Below are 23,186 nucleotides of genomic sequence, written 5' to 3' on the forward strand. Positions count from 1 at the left end.
CTGGATCTCCAGTCATGGAGGTGGTGACCCTTCATCTGTATAAGCCTTGGGGAAGGTGATTTCCAGAAGATGACATCCTGGATCTCCGGTTGCGGAGGATGCCACCCATCATCTGTATAAACCTTGGGGAAGGTGATTTCCAGAAGATGACATCCTGGATCTCCGGTTGTGGAGGATGCCACCCTTCATCTGTATAAACCTTGGGGAAGGTGATTTCCAGAAGATGACATCCTGGATCTCCGGTTGTGGAGGATGCCACCCTTCATCTGTATAAGCCCTGGGGAAGGTGATTTCCAGAAGATAACATCCTGGATCTCCGGTTGTGGAGGATGCCACCCTTCATCTGTATAAGCCCTGGGGAAGGTTAATACTAGATGATGACATTCTGGATCTCCAGTCATGGAGGTGGTGACCCTTCATCTGTATAAGCCTTGGGGAAGGTGATTTCCAGAAGATGACATCCTGGATCTCCGGTTGCGGAGGATGCCACCCATCATCTGTATAAACCTTGGGGAAGGTGATTTCCAGAAGATGACATCCTGGATCTCCGGTTGTGGAGGATGCCACCCTTCATCTGTATAAACCTTGGGGAAGGTGATTTCCAGAAGATGACATCCTGGATCTCCGGTTGTGGAGGATGCCACCCTTCATCTGTATAAGCCCTGGGGAAGGTGATTTCCAGAAGATAACATCCTGGATCTCCGGTTGTGGAGGATGCCACCCTTCATCTGTATAAGCCCTGGGGAAGGTGATTTCCAGAAGATAACATCCTGGATCTCCGGTTGTGGAGGATGCCACCCTTCATCTGTATAAGCCCTGGGGAAGGTGATTTCTAGAAGATGACCTCTTGGCTCTCCGGTTGAGGAGGTGGTGACCCTTCATCTGTATAAGCCGTGGGGAAGGTGATTTCTAGAAGATGACATGCTGAATCTCCGTTTGTGGAGGTGATGACCCTTCATCTGTATAAACCGTGGGGAAGGTGATTTCTAGAAGATGACATGCTGGATCTCCGTTTGTGGAGGATGCCACCCTTCATCTGTATAAGCCGTGGGGAAGGTGATTTCTAGAAGATGACCTCCTGGATCTCTGGTTGTGGAGGTGCTGACCCATCATCTGCATCAGCTGTGGGGAAGGTGATTTCTAGAAGATGACATCCTGGATCTCCCGTTGTGGAGCATGCCATTCTTTCGCTGTAGAAGCCGTGGGGGAAGGTTGAAGTTTGGTTGTGATTTATTACAGCAGATTGTTTGTTGGTTTTTTATTAATCTAGGTACATTTATCGTCGACTGTGTCCATCGAACTGAACTAATTGTTAGGATGACTGCAAATTTTCGAACCTGTGATCACCAATGAGAGAGAATTCCTAGCATCTATAACCTGCATAAACACGTTGTAAAGACTATATGAATCTGGACATTTATGAATTTATGCATGCACTCGATACAACCCTCTGCAGAAGATTAATCAAATAAAATTGTGGCTGTAAAGTTAAAATTCACATGAAATGCCAATAAAACCTATGGAAAGAAATTGCATCCTGGAAAGCCATTGATTATGTGATGAGGAAGAAACTAAGGGTGGAAAAGAAAATGAACATGTTCATGGGTTAGAGACTGTTGGCCTTGTGGCTCAATGATCCTTCAAATAATGTAAATAATTCTGAATGTTTACAATGTTGTTTTAGTTTTGAATAGTTAATTTTGGGTGCTTTTTAAGGGTACATGCCACCTAAGTAATATAAACATGTTTAACACCCTGTAGGTGATGGTGTTTCGTCATAATAACCACCCACTTTTTCTCTTTTCATCTCGACCCCATCCATGCTGCATTATTAGGATGATAACTGGGGTGAAACGACGACTGCCATCACAGGAACCTCCGAGCATAGCATTTCCCAGGAGGACATTGCTCGCATCAGCAAGGACATGGAAGACAGTGTGGGGTTGGATTGCCGACGTTACCTAGGGTTGACTGTGGCCGCAGTGCTGGGACTCCTAGTCTTCCTCACTCCTGTAGCCTTCATCGTTCTCCCTCCGATGCTCTGGAGAGACCAGCTGGAGCCATGTGGCACTGTGTGTGAGGGACTCTTCATCTCCGTAGCCTTTAAGCTTCTCATCCTGCTGATTGGCACCTGGGCCCTCTTCTTTCGCCAGCCGCGGGCAGACCTGCCACGTGTTTTTGTCTTCCGTGCTGTCCTTCTTGTGCTTATCTTCCTGTTTGTGGTATCCTACTGGTTGTTCTATGGTGTGCGCATCTTAGACTCGCAGGACCGGAATTACCAGGGAATTGTCCAGTATGCAGTGTCACTGGTGGATGCCCTGCTCTTCATCCATTACCTGGCCATCGTGCTGCTGGAGTTACGGCAGCTGCAGCCTACATTTACACTGAAGGTCGTGCGCTCCACCGACGGCGAGGCCCACTTCTACAGCCTTGGACACCTCAGGTACATCCTCAAAGAATGTTTGTAACCTGTGACATGCTAAGGGTGGGTAACCAATGGGTGCATATGCAGGCTAGAATACTGAATGGCGGTCACTAAAGGGTGTGTGCACAAGCTGAGACACTACTTGCAGCTCACCAAAGATTATAGGTGCAGTCTACACTTGATATATGCCATCCACAAGTGTATTTCCAGTCTGCGACTCCACATGCAGCCTAGAGAACCTCATGTAGCTCACTATTGAGCATATGTGGAGGCACATCATGAATGTTGAGGTGTAGGACGCTGGCTCTCTTTATAGTGTACTAAAGTGAAGAACACTGTGCAGATCCAGTGAGTCCCAGATGAGTTTACAGAGGCTAAAGTAGATCATGCTAATGCTTTATTTGTGGCTGTGTGAGCGAGCAGTTGGGCATATCAGAGGGGAGTGCGAAGCATTTGTTGTACTCGCAAAGGCAATACATGAGCCACACACTCAAGAATCAACCAGAGACCAGTTTAGAAAAATAACACTTAAGTTTATATATACTTTCAATAGTACTGATTTTCTTATGTATTATCAAAGTTCGGAAAAAAGTTCACAGTTGTGTGCAGGTAAGTCAATGTCCCACGAAAGAGCTAGCTTCCTGGGCAGTTGGAGTCCCGATTGGACTCTTCATGTTGGTGTTGGTTGCAGGGTGTCCAATACCCCTGGAATTGGTAAGGCTTGGCTCCGGTCGATCGTTGTTTCTCCAGACTAAGGGTGGGAGACAGATCTGATGTTCCAGAGCACAAGTACCTCTTCCTGGTTGATTGCTGGGCCGGTGAAGCCAGGGAGCTAAATGTTGGTGGACCAGTGTCTGCGGTTTTTGGTGCCTGCAGCTGCAGGGGAGTAGTTCAGCAGTGCATTTTGTCCTCTTCGTCTTTAGGTCTGTTGAATTTGAAGTTCTCGATTGAGGGGTGCCACCTAAAGACTACAGTTAGGGGCGTTACACTGAGTGATAGGTAGTAGCCAATGGGCTACCTACCTTTAGGGTGTCTACATCCTCTGTTTCCACATCCTTTGGGGAGTTGGCACAGCCCTTACCTTGATAAGCTAATACTCTCCAATACAAGATGGAGACATCTGAAAAGTGGGGTCCACGTCACTTGTCTCACCTTAAGGGTGGTGCTGGCTGATTGTGGGCACACCTTCTAATCTTACTAATTTTCCCACCTGTCCTCCCACCAAAAGTGGGGTCAGGACCCCGGGGTTGGCATCCTCTAGTAACTTGAGAGACCTGGGTTGCATTTCAAAGGCAGCATGGGCTTTGAAGCTTCCCGCTCTGTAAGACGATTCAGGCTTGGAGGTGTGAACACCTCCGCCCAGAGCAGGGATTTACTGGTCTCTGAGAGTGAAGGCACTCACCCCAGGAGGCCAGAAACATGACTAGTGGTGGCAGGCTGGCTCGGATCAGTCGGTAACCACACTAGTAGTCAGTAGGTTTTCAGGGGACACCTCTAAGGTGCCCTCTGTGTGCATTTATTAATAAATCCAACACTGGCATCAGTGCAGGTTTATTAAGACGAGATGCTTGGTACCAAACATCTCGGGGTACAGTGAAGCTATCATGAAGCTGGGGAGCACGTAATGACGAGTGTCCAGCCCATGTACTCTTCCCTGCGCACTTACAATCTGTAAGAATGGACTTAGACAGTGCAGGGAAATGTCCACACATGGGATATAATGCATCCTGCCGTAGGACAGTAAGGCCTGCTGTAGGGGCGGCTTGCCTATATCTCATGCACTGTCTGTAGGCATGGAACATGCATTTGTGTGCCATGTCGACTCTTTGGTTTTGTCTGCACCGGGACACGCAGAATAGCAGATTGCATGATCTTAGTTCGAGGTCCCTAGGGTGGCACCATTCGTGCTGCAGCCCCAGGGGTCCCTCTTCAGTCCCCATACCCAATGTACCAGGGGTAACATTTTCTAGGGGCTTACAGGGGAGTTGAAGTTGTGCCAATTGTGGAGCAGTTTTGGGGAAATAACACTGGTACTGGGGACCTGATTAGCAGGAACCCAGTACACTTCAGTCAAAGGTGCATCAATACCTGGCAAAAAGTGTGTGTGTGTCGGAGGGGGGGGGGGTATTGCAGCAAATACCCAGCTTCCTACACCAGGTTTAAAATAGTTATACAAAACAGTGATGGATGGAATGCTGGCTGCATCCCAATCCATTGTTACTCCAGTATTTGAACTTTCATAGATTCCCATGCTTGAATCATTCCCCGTGATCGAGATGGGAGTCCCCGGTATACATAAAATAGCAATAGAAACCATTACAAAAGAAGACACCAGGCCTAGGCCCATTCTAGTTTTGTAACATATCCATCTCTTTTTATAAAAGAGACCAAATAAAATGAACAACCAATCAGATTAGCCTCACCCTGTAGAACCTTCCTTAGAGAACCTCAGAGCCTCAGATTTTCTACCGCAAGTTGTGCAAGGGAGTCTCCACTGAGCTCTGCTCAGTTTTTTTCCTGTTAACCGTACTTCTACAGTTTTTTCACCTATTTTTTCTTCAAGACCTGCTTGGACTTTGTGTCAAGATGTCTGGTAAGGAGAAGAAAGCCCTCCTTAAAGCTTGTGCAACTTGTGCTAAGAAGAGGTTATATGTGGAGGGCAAGCACAAGGATTGTATTTACGGTCTGTACCCAGACCATAAGGCAGCAGACTGTAAAATATGCCGCACTTTTTCTACGATGACTCTGCAAGACCATAAGGGGCGTCTCTTGACCTGGCTCCAGAAGCCCAAGTCAAGGAAGGAACCAGTCTCCAGTGACAGTGATGAAGCATCCTCTGCTACATCTTCCAGAAGGTCTGTAAAAAGGGGTAGAGCTTCTCCTTCGGAATAACGTCCTGATAAGGCCTTGAAAAAGACCTCTCATAGGTCTGAAGGGCGTAGTCCTGGCGAATCTCCTCACCGAGGTGTAAAGGAGAGGGAAGGACTGTCAGCAGGAGTGATATCTGAGAGGAAATCCAGCTCTCTTCCTCCATCTTCTCCTCCTCCAGCGACTCCCAAAACTTTCAAAAAGCCCTCATCTCTCTCTTCTGAGGTAAAATCTGCGAAGAAAGTTCACTCGTCGACGACGTTGTCAACGACTCCGTCGATGAAATCATCAAAAGTACAGTCGAAGTCTTCTCCCTCAACTCTCGCTCTGTCGACGGGCTAGTCGACGGTGATTTTCTCGTCTCCGGCGCTGACGCTTCAGGGTTCTGCGTCGACGACTTCGACGCCAGTGGGGGCTGTCGTCGTAGATGGTGATGACGACGTCGGCGAGGATGTCGACGACGATGGTGACGACGACTACCACGTCTACGACGACGACGGCTGTGGTGACGACTGTCTCGACGAAGGAAAAAATTACCATTTCTATCAGAAAGCGCCAGATTACACCTGAAATGACTCCCCCCCCCCCCCCCCCCCCCCAGGAGGGTGACTCCTCTACCTCCTGCACTCCTCCTCGAAGAAGAGGGATCAGAAGAGGATGATGGACCGTTTGGCTATGCAGATAGCCATTCTCAATTACACGTCAAGTGTCAGGACACAGACTCTGATGGGGAATACGTAGAGGAACAGCAATATGATCCTTCATTGGATTATCAGGACGACTACCTACAGGAGATGCTCTCTATGCCTTCCTCCCAACTAGCGGACTTGCAGTCTATGCTTTTGGACTATAGGAGGAGATTCGCAACACAAGCTCCAGCTCCAGTTGTGGTGCCAGTTACAGCTGTTCGGCCTGCTACCCCTCAATAGCCACCGCCTCAGCCAATGCCTGTGGCCCAGGATGCACCACCTATCGTGCCTCTCATTCAGGATGACACCTCTGATGAGTACCAGGGCAACGTCACAATACCAGATCCAGAGGCAGAATGGGATGACTGTCATTCCTGATCCGGCTTCTCCTTCACCAGCACCTGTTGATTCTCCCCCTGCACGGGGTTTCCATAATTTGATGGAAAGGGCCGCTAAGAGATTTGAACTGCTCATGCCCACGGTGCAGTCTGAATGCTTCCTTTATGACTTCAAGGAGCCTTACAAAAAATCCGTTCGGTCTATTCCTATTGTTGGCCACGTCTGGGATGAGGGGTTGGAAGTGATGCCACGGTAATTCTGGTACTGCCTCGCCTTGAGAAGAAATATAAGGCTCCGGACGATGGCCCGGCCTGCTTGGTCAGCCAGCCTAAACCGGACTCTGTCTTCTCTCCGGCTGCCTAAAGAAAGTCCAGAAATCCTTCTGCTCCCCTCACGACACCTCCAGATAAAGAGGGCAGACGCCTCGATAACGCGAGCAAGAGGTTTTCCTTCATGTCCAGCCTGTTGGTCAGGGCTGCGAACGCCTTAGCGATACTTGGTCGCTACGATCGACAGATGTGGTGCAACATTTCCCCCTATCTGGACCAATTGCAGGAAGATGCGAAAAAAGAAGCAAAGAAGATTCTTCAAGAGGGAGAGATACCATCTGCTGAAGTCATTGACTGTGCAATGGACATTGCAATGACTGCGTTCCGCTCCTTTGCAGGCGCTGCTGTCCGTCGTCAAGGCTAGCTGCGGGCTACATGGTTTTGTCCTGAGGTCCAAAACAAGATCTTGGATCTTCCCTTTGATGGGGAGGCGCTCTTTGGGAAACATATTGATGATGCGCTCCAGGACATTAAGAAATACACTTTTAGACCTGTCAGCCCTTTGGGTGGTCCCTCCTCATCATTATTTATTTTGTCCCACTTTTGCCTCAAACCCTGTTATGAATTTTTCCTTTTTGGGAACCACCAGACTTTTTAGTGTTGATGCAGTGTCAGGGAGCCATTTTCCCTACCCCTGGAACTTCTGTCTGAGGGCCTGAGACACAAAATGGAGGCCACCTGTGACATCATCAGAACCCACTGGAGATTTCTAGAACCTTCTGCAACATTCTGGAACCCTCAAACAGTTGGGAGGCAGTTTGGAATGTTGGGAGGCCATCTCAGTGTGGCAGTTGGCAGTTGGCACTTGACTAGAGAGGAGAGAGGACAGAGATTCAGAAGGAGGAAGGAGTGAGGCAGCAGGGGTGGAAACCAGTGCTTGGAGTGGGGTCCAGAAACCCACCCTTGATGCTAGTCCCTACTGACCAAGCCCAGCCTAGAGCCCTGTGTGGGACCAAGTCCAGAAAAACCACCTAAAGGACCTGAACATTTGGAACAGGCCTTACAAAGGAAGAACAGCAAGATCCTGACCTGTACAGCAGTGTTCTCCTGGAGTCCTGACGTCGAGAAGCCTGGAGACCTGGAGCCCGAGGTGGAGAAGCGGCGCTGACTGAAAGCAGACGTCGTACCCGGAGCCGCCAGAGGTCGATAGAGGGCGCCGACGGAGGTCGTGGAGTCACCGGAGGTCGAGTAGGAAGTCACCTGAGGTCGAGGTGAGGCATCGACGGGGGAGTGAAGTCCGCCCTCCGGAGTCGCCGGAAACCAAGGTGAAGCGCGCAGGAGATCGGGAGTGGAGGTCGCACTCAGGAGTCGCCTGAGGTCGAGGTGAAGCGCGCAGGAGGTCGGGAGTGGAGATCGCACTCCGGAGTCGCCGGAACCCGAGGTGGAGCCGACGGAGGTCGGGATTGGAGGTCGCACTCCGGAGACACCCGGAAGCGGGGAGACCGTGACCCTGTGACGCCGGAACACGACATCGAGCCAAGGCCGCCCAGCGACATCGATCCGGAGCCGCCTCACGGCACCGACCCGGCGTCAGGTAAAGCGGATCGACGCGACATCGAACCGAGGCCGCCCAGCGACATCGAACCGGAACCGCCAGACGGCATCGACACGGCGTCAAGTGGAACAGATCGACGCGACATCGAACCGGAGCCGTCCAGCGACGCCGACCCGGCGCCGAGCGGAGCCGATCATCGTGAAAAGGGCAGTAAGTGGTAGAAAGGGCATCTGAGGCCCTGTGGAGCTCTAAAAGACCATTCCAGGGGCTAGAGGGGTGAACTGAGACTGGTGCAGGGACCTGTGTGAGGGACTGTGTAGTTGGAGAGTCAGAACCTTAGGTTACCCTCATTCTACCTCAGCTTAGGCCCCAGCCTTGACCACTCTAGGTGGGACATCCCCAGGCCACCCCAGTGACCACAAGCTGTACTTGGGCATGGTAAAATCAATCTACCTCATAAATGTGATCTGATTTGCAATTGTTTGATTGCCTATATTATTTATTGAAGGTGTGTTATTTATTGTCTGACTGTATTTATTCCTGCCTTGTATTTATTGTCTGACAGTATTTATTTGCCCTATGTATTTATCGCACCACTATCTATTCCTTGTGTATTTATGACCTAATCCTATTTATTGCACCTGTAAAGTGTTATTATTTAATTGACCTGCTTTTGCTGAAGAAAATCCTTTTGTATTGTATTTGTGACATAACCCTGCAACTAAGAGAAAATTAAGATAAACACAAAGAGATTCTTTCATAAATTTTTACGGTGTAGAGTCGTTTTTGGAACGGATGAACGCATGGTTATTGTGAGGGTGTGACGTACGCTTAACACGGTGCCTGTCCCCCGACCGCTCGAGCCAAGCTACCACCCCTTGTGCCTGGAAAAACCGGGTGACTGCTGACCCGGTTGCCCGGTTTTCTAACAGACACGTAAACCGCAAAATCCTTAGGGACTCTGCAGTACCGCGAGGTTCCCTTCTGCGGAGCCAGAGGTAGAGGTAATGCCACATACAGAGGAGGATACCAGCAACAACGGTATTCCTCATATGGATCAAACTCGCAATCCTACCAGCCGAATTATAACCGGCGGCAAAATCAATCATCCTCTTTCTCTAGATCGAACAACCGAGGAAGAAAAGGACGCCAGGGGAGGGACTCCTCTAAGCGCCAATAGCGGCTTGCTGGCTCTTACTACTGTCCCTTCTCCTCCTGTAACATCAGTGGGAGGCAGAATTTCACATTACCTCCACAACTGGCAGCAAATAACATCGGACCGTTGGGTGCTGGAAATCATTCAATGCGGCCATACTCTGGAATTTGTCCCTGCACCACCTTCCGAGCCCCCTCGCACCACTGTGTCAAAATATCTCCGTCTTCTACGGTTGGAAGTCCATCAAATGCTCCTCAAAGGAGCGATAGAGCAGGTTCCTCTCTCTCAGCAGGGAGAGGGTTTCTACTCCCAGTTCTTCCTGGTCCGGAAGACTTTAGAAAAGTGGCACCCTATTCTAGATCTGAGGGAGCTCAACACCTATCTCATCAATCAATCGTTTCGGATGGTTTCTCTGCAGGACATCCTTCGTCTTCTCAACTCCAGGGATTATGTGGCCACATTGGATCTAGAGGACGCATAATTTCATGTACCCATCCATCCAGCCCACAGTAGATTTTTGCGCTTCACAGTAGCCAAGAGCCACTTTCAGTTCAAAGTCCTGCCTTCTACCAAGCACGCTGCAGAGGGATCAGTCGTGGCGTGCACACGCCTTTTTCTGCAGTGTCGGTCTGACTCTCAACACAGAAAAATAGTCTCTCTGTCCATCCAGAACAGCTCGATTCCTGGGAGCCAATCCGGAAACGTCCCTCAACAAAGCCTTTCCGACCCTGGAGAGGCAAGAAAAGCTGATGGCCGTGGCCCGTCTGATGTTAAAAAAGACAGTCTCTTTCAGTTTGCCTCTACAAGTCCCTCCTAGGGTCCATTTCCTCCTGCATTCCTCTAATTCCTCAGTGCAGGTTGCAGATGCGCCCTCTCCAGGAGGAGCTGGACTTGCAGTGGCGCCAAGTCGACGGATCCTTCGAAGGCAAGATCTTCGTCACCGTGTCCATGAGGGATGCCGCATCATGGTGGACAATATTTCTCAGGGTCTATCCTTCAGGATCACCCCAGGTCTTCAGATAATAACGAGACGCCTCACTGGAGGGCTGGGGAGCGGTCTTGCAAGACCTTCATGTAAGCGGCCGTTGACTACCCCAACATAGTCTTCTACATATCAATCTGCTGGAGCTCAGAGCGATTTGTCTGGCCTTGCAGGCTTTTCTACCGCGGATACAGCAGTCTGAAGTTCTAGTACGTGCAAACAATACGACGGCCATGCATTACATAAACAAGGAAGGCGTCACCAGATCTCGTCTTTTGTCACAAGAAGCCCAGATGATTTGGGAATGGGCGATCCAGCAGGGGATATCGCTCAAAGCGGAGCACCTTCCAGGCGTTCTCAACGAGACGGCGGACACGCTGAGCAGAATGAAATCAGTCAGCCACGAATGGGATCTGGACCAGTCCACTCTCGAACAGGTTTTTCGCCTATGGGGCAGGCCCTCCATAGACCTCTGTGCCACTCCGGATAACAAGAAATGCCGATTTTACGCAAGCAGGCTTCACCATCCAGGATCATTGGGGAATGCGCTTTCGATGGCCTGGTCAGGCGCATTTGTTTACGCTTTTCCCCCCATTCCGCTGATTCCCAGGCTTCTCAGGAAGCTCAAGGCGGAACCTTGCAAGATGATTTTGATAGCTCCTGCGTGGCCTCGACAGTTTTTTGGTTCACATACCTGCATCTCCTCTCCCTGGACCTTCCGCTTCCGTTGCAGCCGATTCCGTCGCTGCTGACAATGTCCTAGGGCCAGGTCTGGCACCCGGATCCTCAATCCCTGCAGTTGTCGGCATGGGTCCTGAGCACCGGAAGTTTCTTGGTTTGATCCTTTCAGCAGAATGTAGGGATGTACTTTCTCAGGCACGAGCCCCAAGTACCAACAAGACTTACCGGTTAAATTGGAAGCGTTTCTGCATTTGGTGCCAACAAAGGGGTATCAATCATCTTTCTTCTGAACCCCATGAAGTTCTTCCTTACATTCTTACATTAGCAAAATCAGGACTGACTCACTCATCCATCAAAGTTCATCTTGCCGCCATCTTTCGCTTAAGAGGCACGTCTTCTGGTCCTCCCTCTGGTCGGCAAGGATAATTAAGCAGTTTCTCAAGGGCCTTTTCAAAATCTTCCCTCCAGTCAAGCCTCCGCCTCCTCTTTGGCACCGTAACTTGGTTCTCACCCAGCTCATGAAGCATCCATTTTAACCTGTTCACCGGGCGGATTTAAAATTCCTCTCCTGGAAGGTGGCTCTTCTGCTGGCCTTGACTTCGGCTTGCAGATTAGGTGAATTGCAGGCTCTCCCCATTCAGGAACCTTTTCTCCAATTTAAAAAGGGGACAGTGATACTCCGTACTAACCCAAAGTTCATACCGAAAGTGCCTTCAGACTTTCATTTGAATGAACCAGTTATTCTTAAAACTTTTTTCCCTAAGCCTTCTACTCCGGCAGAAAAGGCACTCCACTTGCTGGACATTCAGAGGTGCTTAAAGTTCTATCTTCAACGTACTAAGGTTGTCAGGAAGTCTCCTCAACTATTTGTATCTTTCAGCGCCCCTCGTAAGGGTTCTTCCCTTTCCAAGCAGGGGATTGCTCGTTGGATTACCAGCGCTATCCAGTATTGTCACAGAGCAGCGGGCAAGCCCCTTGAGGGTCGGGTCCTTGCTCACTCCACGAGGGTGATTTCTTCTTAGACAGCCCTCTTTGCCGGAGTTCCTATCTGGGAGATCTGCAGGGCAAAACCTGGAGCAGTACTCGTACGTTTACAAGACGTTACTGCCTGGATTCTTCAATGCAGAGTGACACTGTAATAGGCCAGGCAGACCTGATGAACCTTTCATTGAGTGGTGAGCTTTGCCTTTCTATCCTCCTTCCATTTTTTCTACTAATCCTCTTTGCACATTTTTGAAGTCTATTTACTTGTTTCTTCATTGGTTTTCCTTGTGTGTATAAATATGTTTTATTTTCCACTGACTTTGTTGTTAATGCTTATATTGATGGAATAAGGAATAACAGTTCAAAAAATGTGCTCATAACTGCTCGCTACTCTGATTCAAGCAGGGGAATCTTTGAAAGTTCCAATACTGGAGTAAGAAAACAAGTTACTTACCTGTAACTTCGGTTCTCCAGTATTGGAAACTTTCATAGATTCCCATGCGACCCACCCTCCTCCCCTGGGAAAGCTCAGACTTAAGCAGTTTAAGTTATTATTTTACGGCTACGAAAATCTGTGCCCTGAGGTTCTCTCAAGAAGGTTCTACAGGGTGACACTAATCTGGTTGTTTATTTTATTTGGTCTCTTTTACAAAAAGAGGTGGATATGTTACAAAACTAGAATGGGCCTAGGACTGGTTTCTTCTTTTTTAATAGTTTCTATTGCTATTTTATGTATACCGGAGACTCCCATCCCGACGACGGGGAATGATTCAAGCATGGGAATCTATGAAAGTTTCCAATACTGGAGAACCAAAGTTAGAGGTAAGTAACTTGTTTTCTTATTTTGCAGACCAAGCCACCCCAGGGTCTTATCATTTTCAGCTCTTTATTTATTTATTTTTTTACAGTGAATATATATATATATATATATATATATATATATATCACTTGGACTCGTGACACCTTCCCTCTACTTCGCTTGCAGAAAATGACGAGTGCAGACCAACGATGGTGCGAAAATTATTTTATTCCAGTTGTTTTGTCTTGACGCGTTTCGGACGTTCAAGCGGCCTTGATCACATGATCATGATATATTGACTGAAAAAACCATAGGTTTCAGGCACGTTATAGTTAGAAATTAGCATTTAAAAAACCTTAGAAATTCACTGAAAAAACCTTAGGTTTTAGGGAAAGGCCACGCCCCTTTTTATACCTCTCTGCAATGTAGCTCTGTGGCACTTACTAGAGGTACCTGGTGGGCTAGTTGGCCCACAGGGACCCTCAGGATTGAAGGGGAATTAATTCCCTACCTCAAAACGCGCCTCAAAGCCTGTTTGCACACATGTCACATCAGGCCCCGCCCCCTCCCTTCACCACTGTGCAAATGCGCCCTGTGGCACGTTTTAAGTTGGGGGATTAAGTCCCCTTGAATCCTGAGGGTCCCTGGGGTCCAACTAGACCACTAGGTACCTCCAGTAAGCGCCACAGAGCTGCATTGGAGAGGTGTAAAAAGGGGCGTGGCCTGGACCACCTCTCTGCAGCGCAGCCCGGTGGGGCTTACTGGAGGTTCCTGGTGGGCTAGTTGGCCCCCAGGGACCCCCAGTATTGAAGTGGAATTAATTCCCCAACTTAAAACGCTCCTATGGGCCCAGGGAACCCCATCCCCCAGGGCCTGACCCCTTTTTTTTTTTTTTAAACGGAAGGGGGCCGCGTGGCCCCCCTCCCGAGGCCATATTTGGCCCGGCGACCCCATTCCCCGGGGCATGGCCAGTGGTTTTGTCTTTTTAAAATATATTATGGAGGGGGGGGGGCTGCGTGGCCCTCCTCCTGAGGCCATTTATGGCCCCGGGGACCCCATCCCCGGGGCGTGCTTTGTGTTTTTTTGGTTTTTTTTAATTATGGGGGAGGGGGGCCGCGTGGCCCCCCTCCCTGGCCACTTCTGGCCCCAGGTACCCTGGGCCTGGCCACATTGTTGGGGACCGCGGGGGGTCCCCAATTCCCCCACGGTCCCGCCGGCTCCCCGCCTCCTGCGGGAGCCGGCATTGCTTTTCCACACGGAGAGCTGCTAAGATGCAGCTCCCCGTGTGGAAAAGCAATCTGGTTCCCTGCTCTCTCTTCCAAAAACCAAACCAGAGTTTACTATGACAGTGCTCCCGCCCTGTCATAGCAAACTGGCAGTGTCCCGGGGGTGGGCACCCCGGGACACTGCAGGAGCCGGCTCTGGGGGCTGGCGGTCCCCAGGGCCATCATTGGCTCCTGCAGGGGGGCCCCGTGGCCCCCCTACCAACATTGTGAAAGCCCCCCTACCAACATTGTGAAAGCCCCGGGGTGTGGTGGTCCCCGGGGCTTGGGGTCCGTTACGGTCCCCGCATTTAAAAATTAGTGCGGGAAGGCCGTGCCCCGCTAAATAATAAATAAAAGCTCCGGGGGTGGCGGTCCCTGGGGCTTGGGGGGGGGCCATGTGCCCCCCACAAATATTCATGCGTTGCCCCGGGGGGGTGGCAGTCCCCAGGGCATTGTGGGGGGGATTGGGCCCCCCACACACATTTTTTCGTATGCCCCGGGACCTGGCCCACCCGGGGGCTTTAATTATCGAAGCGCAGGAGTCCGCGCTGTGTTTTTTTTGGGGTTTTTTTCAGCCGAAATTCGTGCTATATATATATTGCCTTTTTTCAGGGGATTAGGTATATCTAAGCAAACGGAAAGCATATAGCGTCTTGTGTGTCTGATAGAGACTTCTAGCTGCAGATTCCTTAACTTTGAATTTCCAAGGCTTCAGGCTGGATCTGGAAACTCTTGCTGAGCAATACCCCTCGCGCGCGCCAAGTCGGGAGGCTCCATTCGGCTCCGCGTGACGTCGTCTGCGTCGGTAGTGTTGGTTGCGGTGCTTATATAGGCGCCACCCGGGCGCGCGGATCTCAGTTCTCTTCTTTTTGCGCCAGTTAAGCGCGACCCAAAGTTCCTCAGCCAACACCAACCCCCCCCCCAGAAAGTTTGGTGGTGCAGGCCTATACTTCCCAAGGCACATTTCCTTCTGCCCCTCCGGATAGGGAATCCAAGAGACTGGACTCATTTGGGAAGATGTTTTCTTCCTCCGGTCTGGCATTGCTGTCGTGAATACTGCATGCTTATTGGACCATTTCTACCACTCTCTTTGGGAGATGTTTGCCCAGGTGCTACCACAAGTCCCGGAGGAGGCCCGGGCTGTGCTCTCCCAAGGTGCCAAAGACGGGAGAGATGCAGCAAAATTTGCCATACGGTGTGGTTTAGATACGACTGATTCGCTGGGCAGGTTGATTTCAACGACGGTGGCCTTGAGGCGCCAAGCCTGGCTTCGTCCAACTGGCTTCTCGGGGGATGTCCAAGCCAATTTGATGGACATAACCGTTGATGGAACTCGCCTTTTTGGGGAAAAGGTAGACTCGGCCCTGGTCAGGTTCAAGGACTCTTGTGCTACGGTCACATCCTTGGGCCTCTCCTCCACTCCTCGTAGCCAGTCTTCCTTTTGCCCCTTTTGTGGCATCAGAAGGGGTTTCCAGCTGCGTCAGCCCTATCCTAGCCACCGTCCCGCACAGACTACCCAAGCCGTGTGGGGGAGTGGACGTGGTACATTCCGTCCTAGGAATAGAGGCCAAAAAGTCTACCACACTGCCCCCAGCAACCGCAGCCTCCAAGCACTTCTAGGCTGGTTCTGCAGGACCACGCTACTCCAGTAGGTGGGAGGATTCGTCAACATCTCCCCCGCTGGAGATCTATAACATCAGACAAGTGGGTCTTGCAGATCGTCCAGGAGGGCTATTCTCTTCCTTTCTTTTCCTCCTACTACTCTGCCAAATCAGGAACGGCTGGCGGAGCATCATTTAAATTTGCTCCAAGAGGAAGTTACATCTCTTTTGGCCAAAGGAGCTATAGAAAGGGTCCCAGTTTCAGAAGTAGGAAGTGGCTGTTATTCCCACTATTTTCTGATTCCGAAGAAGAACAAGGGGCTACGGCCCATTTTGGATCTTCAGACCGTCAATCTCTTCCTCAAAAAGGAGAAATTAAAAATACTCACTTTGGCTTAGGTCTTTTCTGCCCTAGACCAAGTGGACTGGAAGGTAGCATTGGACCTGCAGGACGCGGATTTTCATATTCCCATCCTGCTGGCCCACAGGCGTTACCTGCGGTTCAAGGTAGGCCACAAGCACTTTGTTTACCGTGCTCCCCTTCGGCCTTACCTGTGCCCCTCGGTTGTTCACCAAGGTGATGGCGGTGGTTGCAGCTCAACTGCACAGATTAGGAGTGTCAGTCTTCCCCCTACCTCGACGACTGGCTGTTGAAGGCAACCTCGCCCCAGCCTGTCGTCTCCCACCTTCAGACTACTGCGAACCTCCTGCATTCGCTGGGGTTCTCTATAAACATGCCAAAGTCACACCTGACTCCTTCTCAGACGCTCCCTTTCATCTGAGCTGTTCTGGACACAGTGCAGTTTCAGGTTTATCCTCCCGAGCAGCGAGTCCATGATATTCAGTTTGATTCCGATATTTCAGCCTCTATCCTGGATTTTGGTGAGACTGACTCTGAGGCTGTTGGGTCTCATGGCCTCCTGCATCCTGTTGGTAAGACACGCAGCATGGTGTATGTGTGCTCTGCATTGGGACTTGAAGTTCCGATGGGCAAAGCATAGGGGACAATTTCACATATGTGGTTCAGATCTCGGAAGGAACTGCGAAGGATCTGCAGTGGTGGTTAAAGAACCGTGATTGGGTCAACGGCAGACCCGTCTCCCTTACCCAACCAGATTTCACAGTTGTGACAGATGCGTCACTTCTGGGTTGGGGTGGTCACATGGGAGAGATGGAGATCAGGGGTCACTGGTCTGCAGCAGACACGGGGCTCCACATAAACTTGTTGGAGCTCCGAGCGATTCGCTTGGCATTGAAAGCATTTCTTCCCTCTATCACCCACGCCTACAAATCCTTCCACAACATCGGACCCAAATACCTAAACGAAAGAGTCACCTTCTACGTACCCAAAAGTAACCTCCGCTCCGCTGACCTCGCCTTGGCAGAGACCCCACGCTTCCGCAGATCCAGAGCAGGCGAAAGAGCCTTCTCCTACATCACAGCAAAGACCTGAAACTAGCTCCCAGTCGGCATCAGACGCTCACCAGCCCTGCACACATTCTGGAAGTGCCTTAAGACCTGGCTCTTCGACTGATCCGTAGCTGCACCCCACAGCGCCTTAAGACCCTCACGGTTGAGTAGCGCGCTTTATAACCAGTGATTGATTCATGGCGCTGGTGTTGTCCGTGAACACCTGCACAATGTGGTACTGCAACAAGAAAGGCGGGGTGGGGTCGTGGACCCTGTGTCGGGAGTCTTTGTGTCTCTGGACATGGCTGGAACAGCAGGGCATAACCCTGGTGGTTCAACACCTGGCAGGTTCTCTGAACGCCAGGGTGGACGATCTCAGCCGTCGATGCCTGCCGGATCACAAATGGCGTCTCTAGTTGGAGGTGGGCAAGATCTCTTTCAACAGTGGGGAGAACCTTGGTTAGATTTGTTCACCTCCGAAGAGAACACGCAATGTCAGCAATACTGCGCGCTGGAGTTTCCAAGGCGGCTATCACTCTGCGACACATTTAATCGCAAGTAGAGCTCAGGCCTGTTGTACGCCTTTCCACCCATACCACTCCTGCCCAGGGTTCTGAAGAAGATCAGGAGTGACCGGGGCCAAGTCATTCTTGTGCCTCCGTACTGGGCAAGGAGAGCCCGGTATCCTGAGCTTCTGAATATGAGTATTGATCATCCGATCAGGCTGCCCCTTCGGAAGGATCTTCTGTTGCAGCAGCAGGGACGGTTCTCCACTCGAACCTGTCAACTCTAGGCCTCCTTGCGTGGAGGTTGAGCAGTGGCAGTTGATGGCTTTTGACCTTCCTCCTGAAGTCTGTAATGTTATTCTGGTGTCCAGGCGGCCCTCCAAGTTGGTATACGCTTGCTTTTGCCAGAAGTTTGTATTATACTGTACAGAAAGTTCAATTGATCCTCTTTCTGCTTCTCTTTCTACTGTCCATTTATTCATTCTAACTCTTGCCCAGCAGGGCTCTGCTTTTGGAAATCGCAAGGGTTACCTATCTGCTCTGTCTACTTTTTTGCAGCTTCCAGAACAGCCTTCTCTCTTTAAATCTCCTATTGTATGTAGATTTCTAATAGGGCTGACTGACTTACTTCCACCCTCATCGTTTATTATGCCACAATGGGACCTTAATTTGGTCCTCACTTACCTGATGTGCGCTCCTTTTCCGGCTTTGCCCAAATGTCCACCCCGGCTGTTAACCATCAAAACAGCCTTCTTAGTTGCAATTACATCGGCCCAAAGGGTGAGTGAATTGCGGGTGTTATCCAGCTTGCCTCCTTATCTTATGTCCTTTCCGGACAAAGTGGTGCTTCGCACCAGGACATAATTTTTACCAAAGGTTGTGACCCCATTTCATCTGGGCCAATCCATTACTTTGCCCACCTTCTTTGCTCCCCCACATCCCTCTAAGGAAGCAGAGCGTCTCCACCGACTGGACCCAAAAAGAGTGTAGTCGTTCTACCTTGACCGCACAAGAGTTCCAGATGGATGAGCAACTCTTGGTGAGGTATGTGGGAGCAAAGAAGGGAAGGGCAGTGCAGAAAAGGACCATCTCTCGCTGGCCTGTTCTCTGGATTAAAATCTGTTATACCTTGGCAAAGAAGCAGCCCACTGAGAGATTAAGTGCCCACTCCACCAGGGGGAATGGCTGCGACTACGGCCTTGGCTCAGGGTGTCCCATTCCAAGACATCTGTCAGGCAGCGACGTGGGCATCATTACACATGTTAGCAAAACATTATTGTCTTGATGGTCAAGTATGCAGGAATGGGCACTTTGCCCATTCAGTCCTGCAAGACTTCTTAGTCTAGGTCATGAGTCTTCATCCTGGATGGTATGGCTCGGGTATCTGATTCAAAGGTAAGGAATCTGCAGCTAGTAGTCTCTATCAGATGAACATAACGGTAACGCATTATCTGGTGGAGACTGTATCTAGCTGCAGATTCCTTACAGCCCCACCCATGCCTCCCTGCTTTGTGGACTGATGTAGTAGGACTAGGGTTACTCCCCTTTCATGGCTCTAGTTTTGCACATGATTACGTCTGTCACTTTGTGGCTCTGCGCTTCTGCCGTGGGAAAAAACAAAAAGTACTGACGTCTGCATGCCTGGGTGACGCCTATATAGGCACCACGATGTCATAACAGACGCTACCAACGCCGACGACGTCACACAGAGCCGAATGGAGCCACCCGACGTCTCACGCAAGGGGTATTGCTCAGCAAAAGTTTCCGTATCCAGTCTGAAGCCTGGGAAATTCAAAGGTAAGAAATCTGCAGCTAGATAGTCTCTGCCAGATAATGCGTTACCAAAGGTAAGACATCTGCAGCTAGAGTCTCTGCCAGATAATGCGTTACCAAAGGTAAGACATCTGCAGCTAGATAGTCTCTGCCAGATAATGCGTTACCAAAGGTAAGACATCTGCAGCTAGAGTCTCTGCCAGATAATGCGTTACCAAAGGTAAGACATCTGCAGCTAGAGTCTCTGCCAGATAATGCGTTACCAAAGGTAAGACATCTGCAGCTAGAGTCTCTGCCAGATAATGCGTTACCAAAGGTAAGACATCTGCAGCTAGAGTCTCTGCCAGATAATGCGTTACCAAAGGTAAGACATCTGCAGCTAGATCGTCTCTGCCAGATAATGCGTTACCAAAGGTAAGACATCTGCAGCTAGAGTCTCTGCCAGATAATGCGTTACCAAAGGTAAGACATCTGCTGCTAGATAGTCTCTGCCAGATAATGCGTTACCAAAGGTAAGACATCTGCAGCTAGAGTCTCTGCCAGATAATGCGTTATCAAAGGTAAGACATCTGCAGCTAGATAGTCTCTGCCAGATAATGCGTAATCAAAGGTAAGACATCTGCAGCTAGAGTCTCTGCCAGATAATGCGTTATCAAAGGTAAGACATCTGCAGCTAGAGTCTCTGCCAGATAATGCGTTATCAAAGGTAAGACATCTGCAGCTAGAGTCTCTGCCAGATAATGCGTAATCAAAGGTAAGACATCTGCAGCTAGAGTCTCTGCCAGATAATGCGTTATCAAAGGTAAGACATCTGCAGCTAGAGTCTCTGCCAGATAATGCGTTACCAAAGGTAAGACATCTGCAGCTAGATAGTCTCTGCCAGATAATGCGTTACCAAAGGTAAGACATCTGCAGCTAGAGTCTCTGCCAGATAATGCGTTACCAAAGGCAAGACATCTGCAGCTAGAGTCTCTGCCAGATAATGCGTTATCAAAGGCAAGACATCTGCAGCTAGATAGTCTCTGCCAGATAATGCGTTATCAAAGGTAAGACATCTGCAGCTAGAGTCTCTGCCAGATAATGCGTTATCAAAGGTAAGACATCTGCAGCTAGAGTCTCTGCCAGATAATGCGTTACCAAAGGCAAGACATCTGCAGCTAGAGTCTCTGCCAGATAATGCGTTACCAAAGGTAAGACATCTGCAGCTAGAGTCTCTGCCAGATAATGCGTTACCAAAGGCAAGACATCTGCAGCTAGAGTCTCTGCCAGATAATGCGTTACCAAAGGCAAGACATCTGCAGCTAGAGTCTCTGCCAGATAATGCGTTATCAGAGGCAAGACATCTGCAGCTAGATAGTCTCTGCCAGATAATGCGTTATCAAAGGTAAGACATCTGCAGCTAGAGTCTCTGCCAGATAATGCGTTACCAAAGGTAAGACATCTGCAGCTAGAGTCTCTGCCAGATAATGCGTTACCAAAGGCAAGACATCTGCAGCTAGAGTCTCTGCCAGATAATGCGTTACCAAAGGTAAGACATCTGCAGCTAGATAGTCTCTGCCAGATAATGCGTTACCAAAGGTAAGACATCTGCAGCTAGATAGTCTCTGCCAGATAATGCGTTACCAAAGGTAAGACATCTGCAGCTAGAGTCTCTGCCAGACAATGCGTTATCAAAGGTAAGACATCTGCAGCTAGAGTCTCTGCCAGATAATGCGTTACCAAAGGTAAGACATCTGCAGCTAGATAGTCTCTGCCAGATAATGCGTTACCAAAGGTAAGACATCTGCAGCTAGAGTCTCTGCCAGACAATGCGTTATCAAAGGTAAGACATCTGCAGCTAGATAGTCTCTGCCAGATAATGCGTTACCAAAGGTAAGACATCTGCAGCTAGATAGTCTCTGCCAGATAATGCGTTACCAAAGGTAAGACATCTGCAGCTAGAGTCTCTGCCAGATAATGCGTTACCAAAGGTAAGACATCTGCAGCTAGAGTCTCTGCCAGATAATGCGTTACCAAAGGTAAGACATCTGCAGCTAGAGTCTCTGCCAGATAATGCGTTATCAAAGGTAAGACATCTGCAGCTAAATAGTCTCTGCCAGATAATGCGTTACCAAAGGTAAGACATCTGCAGCTAGATAGTCTCTGCCAGATAATGCGTTACCAAAGGTAAGACATCTGCAGCTAGAGTCTCTGCCAGATAATGCGTTATCAAAGGTAAGACATCTGCAGCTAGATAGTCTCTGCCAGATAATGCGTTACCAAAGGCAAGACATCTGCAGCTAGATAGTCTCTGCCAGATAATGCGTTACCAAAGGTAAGACATCAGCAGCTAGAGTCTCTGCCAGATAATGCGTTACCAAAGGCAAGACATCTGCAGCTAGAGTCTCTGCCAGATAATGCGTTATCAAAGGTAAGACATCTGCAGCTAGAGTCTCTGCTAGATAATGTGTTACCAAAGGTAAGACATCTGCAGCTAGAGTCTCTGCCAGATAATGCGTTATCAAAGGTAAGACATCTGCAGCTAGAGTCTCTGCCAGATAATGCGTTACCAAAGGTAAGACATCTGCAGCTAGATAGTCTCTGCCAGATAATGCGTTACCAAAGGTAAGACATCTGCAGCTAGAGTCTCTGCCAGATAATGCGTTACCAAAGGTAAGACATCTGCAGCTAGAGTCTCTGCCAGATAATGCGTTACCAAAGGTAAGACATCTGCAGCTAGAGTCTCTGCCAGATAATGCGTTACCAAAGGTAAGACATCTGCAGCTAGATAGTCTCTGCCAGATAATGCGTTACCAAAGGCAAGACATCTGCAGCTAGATAGTCTCGGCCAGATAATGCGTTATCAAAGGTAAGACATCTGCAGCTAGAGTCTCTGCCAGATAATGCGTTACCAAAGGTAAGACATCTGCAGCTAGATAGTCTCTGCCAGATAATGCGTTACCAAAGGTAAGACATCTGCAGCTAGATAGTCTCTGCCAGATAATGCGTTACCAAAGGTAAGACATCTGCAGCTAGAGTCTCTGCCAGACAATGCGTTATCAAAGGTAAGACATCTGCAGCTAGAGTCTCTGCCAGATAATGCGTTACCAAAGGTAAGGAATCTGCAGCTAGATAGTCTCTGCCAGATAATGCGTTACCAAAGGTAAGACATCTGCAGCTAGATAGTCTCTGCCAGATAATGCGTTATCAAAGGTAAGACATCTGCAGCTAGATAGTCTCTGCCAGATAATGCGTTACCAAAGGTAAGACATCTGCAGCTAGAGTCTCTGCCAGATAATGTGTTACCAAAGGTAAGACATCTGCAGCTAGAGTGTCTGCCAGATAATGCGTTATCAAAGGTAAGACATCTGCAGCTAGATAGTCTCTGCCAGATAATGCGTTACCAAAGGTAAGACATCTGCAGCTAGATAGTCTCTGCCAGATAATGCGTTACCAAAGGTAAGACATCTGCAGCTAGAGTCTCTGCCAGATAATGCGTTACCAAAGGTAAGACATCTGCAGCTAGAGTCTCTGCCAGACAATGCGTTATCAAAGGTAAGACATCTGCAGCTAGATAGTCTCTGCCAGATAATGCGTTACCAAAGGTAAGACATCTGCAGCTAGATAGTCTCTGCCAGATAATGCGTTATCAAAGGTAAGACATCTGCAGCTAGAGTCTCTGCCAGATAATGCGTTACCAAAGGCAAGACATCTGCAGCTAGAGTCTCTGCCACATAATGCGTTACCAAAGGTAAGACATCTGCAGCTAGAGTCTCTGCCAGATAATGCGTTACCAAAGGTAAGACATCTGCAGCTAGAGTCTCTGCCAGATAATGCGTTACCAAAGGTAAGACATCTGCAGCTAGAGTCTCTGCCAGATAATGCGTTACCAAAGGTAAGACATC

General features: G+C 49.4%; 1 protein-coding gene across 1 annotated transcript in view; it reads left to right on the top strand.

The window, feature by feature from the left end:
* Window positions 1-23,186, top strand: part of VANGL1 (VANGL planar cell polarity protein 1) — a 385,233-nt gene that overhangs the window by 174,216 nt on the left and 187,831 nt on the right. Inside the window, exon 4 of the mRNA XM_085620730.1 lies at window positions 1,836-2,443. Coding sequence (XP_085476856.1) covers window positions 1,836-2,443 — 608 coding nt within the window. The remainder of the gene's footprint in view (window positions 1-1,835; window positions 2,444-23,186) is intronic.

Source organism: Triturus cristatus, chromosome 8 (assembly GCF_964204655.1).
Source record: "Triturus cristatus chromosome 8, aTriCri1.1, whole genome shotgun sequence".
NCBI lineage: Eukaryota > Metazoa > Chordata > Amphibia > Caudata > Salamandridae > Triturus > Triturus cristatus.